The sequence below is a fragment of the Monoraphidium neglectum genome (genome assembly GCF_000611645.1).
Source record: "Monoraphidium neglectum strain SAG 48.87 unplaced genomic scaffold scaffold00265, whole genome shotgun sequence".
NCBI classification, from domain to species: Eukaryota; Viridiplantae; Chlorophyta; class Chlorophyceae; order Sphaeropleales; family Selenastraceae; genus Monoraphidium; species Monoraphidium neglectum.
This window is the reverse complement of record NW_014013363.1, coordinates 12,399-21,665: the sequence shown is the minus strand read 5'-3', so window position 1 is coordinate 21,665 and position 9,267 is coordinate 12,399. Positions and strand designations below refer to the sequence as shown.

The 9,267-nt window shown below is 62.1% G+C and overlaps 3 protein-coding genes across 3 annotated transcripts in view; all 3 read right to left on the bottom strand.

Annotated features, from left to right (window-relative positions):
* The window catches only part of MNEG_2360 (hypothetical protein), a gene marked incomplete at both ends in the record, with an annotated part of 2,846 nt that extends 1,140 nt beyond the window's left edge, over positions 1 to 1,706 (bottom strand). Inside the window, 6 exons of the mRNA XM_014049164.1 lie at positions 106 to 168; positions 434 to 508; positions 737 to 820; positions 1,132 to 1,194; positions 1,367 to 1,492; positions 1,638 to 1,706. Coding sequence (XP_013904618.1) covers positions 106 to 168; positions 434 to 508; positions 737 to 820; positions 1,132 to 1,194; positions 1,367 to 1,492; positions 1,638 to 1,706 — 480 coding nt within the window. The remainder of the gene's footprint in view (positions 1 to 105; positions 169 to 433; positions 509 to 736; positions 821 to 1,131; positions 1,195 to 1,366; positions 1,493 to 1,637) is intronic.
* Positions 1,707 to 3,535: 1,829 nt separating this feature from the next.
* Positions 3,536 to 4,492, bottom strand: MNEG_2359 (hypothetical protein; the record flags this gene model as incomplete). Its single annotated transcript, XM_014049163.1, has 1 exon — positions 3,536 to 4,492. One exon carries the CDS (start codon positions 4,490 to 4,492, stop codon positions 3,536 to 3,538), a length of 957 nt encoding a protein of 318 aa, XP_013904617.1.
* Positions 4,493 to 7,957: 3,465 nt separating this feature from the next.
* MNEG_2358 (hypothetical protein) overlaps positions 7,958 to 9,267 on the bottom strand; it is a gene marked incomplete at both ends in the record, with an annotated part of 5,671 nt that continues 4,361 nt past the window's right edge. Inside the window, 3 exons of the mRNA XM_014049162.1 lie at positions 7,958 to 8,296; positions 8,647 to 8,766; positions 9,034 to 9,111. Coding sequence (XP_013904616.1) covers positions 7,958 to 8,296; positions 8,647 to 8,766; positions 9,034 to 9,111 — 537 coding nt within the window. The remainder of the gene's footprint in view (positions 8,297 to 8,646; positions 8,767 to 9,033; positions 9,112 to 9,267) is intronic.

Genomic DNA, 9,267 nt, shown 5'->3' with positions numbered 1-9,267 from the left:
CACACACACACACACACACACACACACACACACACACAAAAACACACACACACACATACACTTACACACACTCACACACACACACTTACACACACACACACTCACCTTGTTGGGCGCCGGCTTCTCCTCGAGCTCCTCGCGGCGCGTGGCGCGCGCGTTGCGCTGCACCTGCAGATGTGACGCAGGGCGCCATAGGAACGCCAAGGACATGAGCCATTTGTGAAATTGATCGGCAGACAGCAATTCACCGCCTACAACACGGATGCTCGCTGCACACAGGATGCACAGGGCTGTGCTTGATTGCTGATCCAACACCAAAAATTTCAACACGAGAGCTGCATGAGCGCGTCTGCGCGTGTGCGCATCCGACCAACTGGCGGCTGGCCGGGGCACTGCGTTCGCCCACGTGCCGCTGCCCAGACTGGAGTCCCACCTCCCTCGACGCCTCCCATGCGGCCATCCTCTGTTCGAAGGCCGCCATCTTCTTCTTGAGGTCCACCAGGTCGGCCTTTGGGAGAGCACAAAGGAGTGTGAGGGCAGGCCCAGCCATGCGCGTTTCAGGTGAACTGACGGCAACATGCGGTGTTGACGAGGATGCTGGCAGCAGGATGCGCGGGATACTTGACATGTCTCGTTCTTGCCGCAGAGCCGGGTCCGCAGCAGCCCATCAACGATACAGCTGTTCAGTGCAATGCCAGCAGCAAGGAGCCAGCTGGAGTGTGGGCACCCAACTCACCTGCGACCCTGCCGCCTTGTCCTCCGCCGCCGCCGCGCGGCTGGCGGCCCTCGCCAGCGCCTCACGCATGTGCATCCGCTCCGCCTGCAGGGGTTCCAGTCACACGGAGCGGGGTTTGAGAGCAGGTCGGGTCCGCCAATTATGGCCAGTATACTACCAGTATATGTACATGTGCGCGCCTGTGCACCGGCGCGCATAAGACCAGAACAGTCAGGAGGGTTGTCAAGCAAGGGAGCAAGCTCAAGCGCGGAAAAGCAGGGTCACTGTGAACTAGCCGTACAGGAGAGCATGTCGCTGACATCAGCCAAAGCAGGCCCCAATCCAGCAGCATTTTGTGCAAGAGAAGCTAGAGGCTTCTGCTGGCACACAATCAACATCTCGGCTGGCCCGCTCACCCGCAGGCCCGCCACCTCCTCCCGCAGCTTGGCCGCCCGCCGCCCAGACTCCTCGCGCGCCTCCTATCAGGTTCAGAGGTTTAGGAATATGAGGTAAACCAGTCAGCATGAGTTCAAGGAAATTCAGTGGCAAGGTGGGCAATGCAGACATTCACACAGCATACTTTTCCCTGCGAGCGCAACTGCTGTGCAGGGAAGGGTGATGAACCCGCAAACCTGCAGCCTCCCTTCACACCTTGGCGCTCTTGAGCTCAGCACGCATCCACTCCTCCTGCTCCTTGGCGCTGGCGGCGCGCGCCTTGAAGGTGGTGGTGGCGGCCTCTGACTCGCGCAGCTTGAGGAGCGCCTCATTCAGGGCTTCCTGAAGTGCGGTGATGATGCCGGCAGATGGCAAGTCAGGAGGGAGTGGCGCTAGAGGCTGCGGCACAGCGAGACAGGCACGGTTGGGGACAGACACCTTGGATAGGACCGCGGTATGGTAGGCACTGCAAAGCCGGGCCGTGCACCTTCAGGCTGGCGATCATCTTGTCGGCCGCATCCACACGCTTGTTGGCGCCCTCCAGAGCCTCCAGCATGCCGAACGGAGTCCGACTGCAGGGTTGCGTAGGTATTAGACGGCATCGCTTGCGTCAGGCGCACCTTGTCGGGGCGTAGGACAGCTGCATGTTAGGGTGGCGTGATGCTGCCCTGTGCATGGCAGCGCCGTACTCGGTGGGCGCAAACGGGGTGTGCGATACCTGGAAAACGGAGTACAGTTGTGAGCCGCACCTGGGCGGCGCAGAATTTCCTCTGCATGTCAGCCGCATCCGCGGCATGCTTGGCCACATCGTGAAGGGCCTGATGTTGGCCAGAGGGCGTGCTGCGGAGTGAGTGGGAGAATCAGGGAGCCAGGCGCCCGAGCAGCAGGTGCAGGAGTGGGCAGTGTACTGGAACTTCACATCCAGTCAGCTCACCTCGTCCCGAGCCGCCCTGAGGTTGCCCTGAAGACATGCACGCCGTCACCAGCGTCGGTCATGTAGGAGAGATGGCATGGTGTTGAGAATGCGTTGTGGATCAGCTGCATGGCACAATGCTGATGCGAAAGCACTAGCATCATAGCAGTGCCGGTGCTGCATCTATGAGCTGCGTCTGTCAAGCATCCTGTCATGACAGACAGGCAGTACCGGTACGTCGCTTCCGCGTGCACACGCCATATTATAAACAGCCACGTTCAGTGCAAAGTTCGTGGTGCAGGGTGGAGCCGCGCTACGACAACCTACCAGCGTGGCCTGCAGGTCGTGGATGTGGGCGCGTAGCTCTGCCACGCTCTGCTTCAACAACTGCGCTCAGGTTGATAGAGCACCAGTCGTTTTATGTGATAAGCTCAAGCAATGTTTCAGCGCGGATGATTGACGTTGACTGGACCATGCGTCCTCACCCTCTTGGCGTGGGCGGCAGGGACAAGCCCCGCAAAACTGACTATCTTGGGCTCACGAGGCAGGCACTGGGGAAACTCCCAGCGTGCGGCCATAGTGATCTGAGTGCAGTATATGAGTTCGCTGAATGCGAGCTACACACGAATCTATAGCAATGAACATCAAACTTGGGCTGTCGTAAGATATGATATGATGTGATGACAGGATAAAGGCGACTATGGACACTTTCACCGGATGCAAGCACCAGCGCGAGCAGTGGGCACGCAGCAGTCGGTACTGCACCAGGCACCGTACTACACTGGACACTGGAGTGAGGTACGGTGCATTGACCGTGATGATCGTGACGAGGGCACCAATCCGCCAAATGAAGCATAACTGACTATGGATCGTGCTCGAAGCTGGTGGTGGGCTCGCGGTGCCGCTGTGGTGCTAAGCATGGCTGGCCAAACTGGCAATCGCACATCATGAATATTGAAGTCACGCAGACCGCCCTAATCAACAAGCAAGCAGCAACCTCAAAGTCCAAGGCTTGTGATACTAGAACACTTCGATTACCGTATGCATTTTGGGGGGGTAGTTGATACGCTTCTGATGGCGCCTGTGGCCCCAAACCCCATTGCTTGAGCTGCCCTTGGCCAAAACAGTGCAGTGAAGGTGCCTGTTGCTGAGGTTGTGATACTGCGTCACAGGTCATGATCAATGCAGCAGCCGACAGCTTAATCCAGCATTTAAATATTCACTACGCAGACACGCAAGCGAGCGAGCAGCACCCCATGGAATTGTTTTGTGTGCTGAAATGAACAGGCAACAGCGCTTGTCCTGGCAGCTGACTTTGCTTGTGCGCATGTGCCTCAGATTACCAAAGAATTGCAATCTTGTTCCTGACTTCTCACCCACATGCTACCTCAAACACTTGTGCACAGTGCCCCTTAGATCCCGATGCATAGCCCCAGCAAGCCAGAGCTTTGCACTTGCAGCACTTCCCAGAACTAACAGCCAGCAGACTGTCCAACGACATCAGAATTGTTGCGCGCAGCCGCCGCCAGCGCAACAAGGTCGAGGGGCAGGGGCACTTTGTGCGCCTCAACAGCTGGCCAGTCCACCCCCGCGAAGAACGGGTGGTGCTTGATCTGCTCAACGGTCAAACGCCTGCCCGGCTGCCGTACCAGCATGGCACCAAAGATGAGGTCAGCCAGGTCAGCCGGCAGCCAGGCCGGCAGCAGCTTGCACTTGCCGTGCCACGAGGGGCGTCGCCGCTGGGCAGATTGCACCAGCTCCCCCGCCTCGTCTGGCCTGAACAGCATCAGCATCGACACTCCCAGCGCCCACACGTCGACAGGCCGATGGTCGCCGCCCCATCCGAGCCAATATGCCATGTCTAAGAGCCACATGCGGAGAGATGTCATGACAAGGGTGCTGCTGGCGCACTGCTCCGGCGCCATAACGAACTGCGTGCCGCAAGTGAAGGCGTGCTGCGTCATCGCTCTGGCCAGGCCGAAGTCCGCGATGCGCAGGTGGTTGTTTTGAGTGACGAGAATGTTTGCGGGCTTGAAGTCCGCGTGCCGCACGCGGCGTGAGTGCAGGGCTCCCAGGGCCGCGACAAGCTCGGCGGCGACCGCCCTGAAAGCATCTGGCTCCATGAGGCCGCCGCCGCCCTCGTGCGATCCTGCCTGCGCTGCGTGCAGGCTGGTGATGGCTTGCTGCAGGTCGCCTGCTGCCAACTCCATGAGGGCGTATGCATATTGCGCGCCTTGGTTCACTGCCAGCGGCACCGCCAGCCAGGGCGATTCCAGCTCGCGGCGGAGCGAAAACTCCGCCGCCCAGCTGTCCTCGTTATAACGCTTGACCGCGTACTCCTTGCCGCCCAGCAAGACGCGCCGGACCTCGCCCTCCCCGCCGGCGCCGAGCACGGCGCCGGCGTTGAACAGGGCCTCGGCGCTGAACATAAACTCCAGCTCGAGGTCTGTCAGGCCAACTGCAGCAGACGGAACCTGCCTGTCAAGCTCAGCACTTGCACAAACCCCGGCGCCGCGAGGCAGCGAGGCCGCACGCGCGACAGCGCTGCTGGCAAATTTGCGCACGTGGTGCCAGGCGGACAGGAGCCGCCCGGGCAACCTTGGCTCGCTGGTGCGCGTCTGGCTGCTGGCAATTTGCGGCGATGCACCGCAGCTGCTACCGGCAGATATGCAGTTGGCAGCGTACATGCCGCTCGGACCTGCCGTGTTTGCTCGCGCCTGCGTATGGGCGGCACCGAGCTTTGCTGAGTTGCTGCTGCTGGGAGAAGTCGAGATGGTTCGCGCCATCACCGGCCTTGTGTTTGCCAGGTGGCTTCCGCTGCACGAGGCCGCCCCAACGCTGCTCCGGCTGGCAGTGCTGCTAGTCTCATTGTCAAAGGTCAGCTGGCGGCTGCCGCGGCCACTGCCAACGCCTGGCAGAGACGAGCTGTGAACCTTTGCAGGGGATGCCAGCCGGCTGCTCTGCAGGAGGCGACGCAGCAGGCTGGAGACAAGTGCTGAGCTGGCGCTGTTGCCTTTCCGAGCGAAGCTGCATCGCCCGGTTTTGGCTCGGGCGGAACCGCTGCTGCGGCAGCACGTGATTTGCTCTGCGCTGCTGGTCGTGTCTGCCCGCGCCTGCGTATGGGCGGCGACGAGCGCTGGTCCAATTGATTTGCTGGAGGTTGAGGAAGCTTCCTCAGAGAGGCCTGCTGTGTCTGCTGTGATTGCTGTGGTTGCTCGCGGCTGCGTATGGGCGGCGCGGAGCTCTGTCGCGGTGCTGCTGATGATGAGGTACGGCTTGCTGGCGGTCGCCGTCGGGGCCGGCGCCAGCCACCTGCAAAGGAGGCATTTGCCCGACTTTGCGGAAGCCGTCCCGCCCTGACTCAAGAGGCTGCCGGTCTGATCGTCGCTGTGCACCTGGCTGCTGTGGGCGTCGTTGCCGCTGCTGCTGCTGCTGCAAGACAGCGAGGAATTGCATTTTGATGCCATCGACCAGCTGCTCTGCAGGCGGCGACGCAGCCTGCCAAGCAGCGCTGACCTGGCGAGGCCCGCGGGCTGATCAGGGCCGCACGGTGTGCTGCTACGCCGAGCGCCGCCGCTGCTGCGGCAAGGGCCCCGCTTTGCAATGTTGATGCCTGACTCCCGGGTGTGCGTATGGGCTGCGCCGGGGTCCTTCTGGCCGTCAAAGCAGCAGCTGCTGCACCTGGAGGCGACGGCCTCCTCTGGCCTGGCTGCCAACTTGTCACGGCGCCCACTCATGACTACTGAGCTGCTGCTGCTGCTGCTGCTGCTGCGCTGCTGCTGCTGCTGCTGCTGCTGCTGCTGCTGCTGCTGCTGCTGCTGCTGCTGCTGCTGCTGCTGCTGCGCTGGCCAGTGCAACTGCTGGCATGGGAGCCGCCGCTGTGAGGATCGCGCTCCCTGCCAAGGCCTCTGCGGCTGCCAACGCTGCTGCTAAAGCTCAGGCTCTTGCTGCTCGTCGCGCGCCGGGCCCTGATGGCAGCTGTCGCCATGGCCTGCTTGGCGGCGACAAGCTCTTGCTTGAGGGCCGAGCGGGCCGCTTTGCAGGCCGTCGTGAGCGCCTTGAGGCCGCTGCCCTTCTTTGCGGCCGGCCGCCACGCCGCAGCGACTGGGGCGGCGTCAGGGTCGCAGCCCTCTGGTGCTGGTGCCGTAGCGATCGGCGCCGCTGCTGGGGACGTCGCGCCGCCGCACGGCTCGGTGGGCGGGAAGGGCGCACTAGCCGCAGGTGGCTTCTCATTGTTGTCATTCAGCCGGGCGGCATCAACGCTGCATGCCTGCAGGGGCCTGTGGTTTGGGGAGGGTTGATGGAAAGGCAAGTTTAATCGTCAACGCGAGTGAGAGGGGCGCTGAGGCATGCTGCATCCAGCCTGATCCATGATCGTCCTTTACAGTCACGGCAGCGCAACTGCTTTGCTGCTCACTGCCGTGCCGCGCCATCTAGCGTCTCCCACCTGTCCCGGCTGGGCAACTGCAGTTCATCCTCGCACGCGGCCGCCAGACAGGCATTGTCCTGGTCTGGGGGCCTGCAGCAGTTGGAGAGGAATTGTTGCATACATGATTGAATGTGGGTGCCATGCCGCTCCGCATGGTGTCGGCGGGCCAAGAGGCAGACTTTCGCCTTGGTCAAAACGTCTGATAAGTGTTTCGCTATGCTGCACTCACCCGCGCGCCTCGGCCGCATGCGAATCGTCGGCGCGGAGCTCGAAGGCGCGGAGCTTGGCGCCGTCTTGCTGCGACCGCCTGGGCGCAAGCAGGGGCGGGGAGGGCAGGAGGGACGACCAGCTTAAGCGCATGAGAGTACCGCCCATACCTCAGAGCCAGGCTGCGTGGAGCAAGCGCAGAGCGTGCCCACATTGCATTATCACTTGCACAGCGCAGTGGTGCCGCTGACTGCAGCGCCCAGTCGCCTGCGCATGCGCGGCTCACCCGTGACACCTGGAGTGCTGCAGCCTCCACCACACATCCCGTAGAAAAGACATCACTACCACCTAGACGCCATTGCTCGGGGGGAGCACCGAGAGCAGTGCGACATGCTGTTCGCGAGTTGCGTTTTCGCCAAGACAGGGGCACGGCGTAGGTGCCTTCAACGTGATACGACAACAAAAAAAATTCAGTAAGCCATTTCGAGCCTGCGCAAGGCTTTTCCAAACGTTGCTGAGCATTTTGCCTCTGTAGCAGCCAGGCGGCAGCTCGAGGTGTGCAGAGTGAAGAACCTGCACTGACTGGGTCCGCCGGTTCCGTGGTGAGAAACCCACCTTTGAATTCGTAGGTGCTGCTTGAATGCGTTTCTGGTGCTGATGGTGTCACAAGGAGGGGCCTGCTAGTTCTTGCAGCAAGCCTCCACTGGACCCCTTGCTGCGCGGCAGCAAGCCCCCGCCCTCTAGGAAAGTAGACCTCGCCATTCAAAAGCCCCAAAACCTCTGATTAACACTTAGAAGCAGTCCACTCTTGTGCATGGAAGCACGTCAAGTCAGGTCGCATAGTGTGTCTGCGGCCCCGCGCGCGCCAGGGCAGAGTCGGGCCCAGCCAACGCGGGCGGGCGGCGCTGTGCGCTGCGGGGCCGGTATCGGCGGGCATCAAAGCAAGCGGCAAGGGCACAGAGCCTTGGAATGCAGCGCAACCACTTCGGCTGCCGGCTGCCTGGAAAGAATTGGCGTGCACTCGCTCTACGCAACAAACGCAACCAGCAGAGCTCGAGAATGCCTGGACACATGCAAGCTGTGCAGGGATAAGCAGGAAAAAACCGTTCACTCCAAAGTGCCGGGGCTCCACCCAATACGGCAACAATCAAAGGGCTCGGCGGGATGCCCGGCATTCGCAGTCCAGGTCTACGCCAATGCAAACGCCTGCTGCACCGGCTGCAAGGCAAGTTTGACGCACGTGCGCCGCGCGGCCGTCTCAGGCCGCCTGCGCCACGCCCGCCCCCGCCCCCGCTGCGCCGGACGTCGCCGCAACGAACTCAGCCGGCAGCTGCTGCAGCGGCGGCAGCGCGCCCTCGCCGCCGGCCTCCCCCTCCTCGCCGCCGCCGCCATCCCCGCCGCCGCGGCGCCCGCCGGCCCCAGATGACATCAGCGACCGCCGCAGAGACGCCCAGAGCGACGCCACCCTCAACGCAGCCACGATCACCTCCACGTGCGCCGCGTCCCACGCGCCCATGAGCCACGAGCGCACGCCAGGCTCGCGCTCCGACCGGATGTCTGACAGCGCCCGCGTGCACTCTCGCGCCGTCATCACGACCTGCGATGACAGCGTGCATGCACACACATGTTCAAGAAACGAGGCTCGGGGTTTGGATGGCAGCCAGGCATGAGGAGAGAGATAACACAATGTGGAGGGGCTTGTGATGTTCAAAGCAACCCAGGAGCCGCACATGAAGCTGCCGCGATAGATGCTGCCATGTGGGCCTCGTTTTAGGATGCAGTGGGCAGCACGCGACGTGAAGGCGCGCGTTGCCGCCTCGCCCCGCCGAGCCAACCCCAACGCGTCCCTACAAAATACAAGGCGTCCACCACACGGATCTTGTCGACCCCCTCTCCCTCTCCACCAAGCCCCGTCTTCTCCTCTTCCCCGCCCCCCCAAACACACACCGTGTTGAGTTGGCTGCCGAGCGCGTGGTCGACTGACCGCAGGCAGTCGTTGGTCTTGAGCAGCAGCAGCAGGGGCCGCGGCATCCGCAGCAGCAGGTCCCCTATCTCCCGCAGGTACACCTGGCGGCGGTTGGTCGGTCAAAGCAGGTCAACGGTCAAGGCGGTTGCGGCCGTTTCGGCGTTGTCGGCTTCGCAGATGTCAAAGCGATCGCAAGTCGTTTTGGGCAGTCACCATGGCTGGTCGAGCTGGATTTGGGGGGTTGATCATGGCTCGCAGGTGCTCGCGGCTGGCAGCATGGCGTTGGGGCTCAGCCCTGCCACAACACCGGGCAGGGGGGGGACGGACATGCAGCGGGCGGCGGGGTAGTGCTGGTCGTGGGAGCACACCTGTGCGTAGCCCTGCAGCATCTGCTTGTCTGCCGAGGTCTTGGGCAGCGCCAGGTGGTCGATGCGCCGGTCAACGATCTGTGTGTGTCAGAGTGATTGTGAGTGTGTGCGTGTGTGATTGTGTGCTGTATGAGTGTGTGTGTGTGTGTGTGTGGATGTGTGTGTGTGTGTGTATATGTGTGTGTGTGTGTGTGTGTGTGTGTGTGTATATGTGTGTGTGTGTGTGTGTGTGTG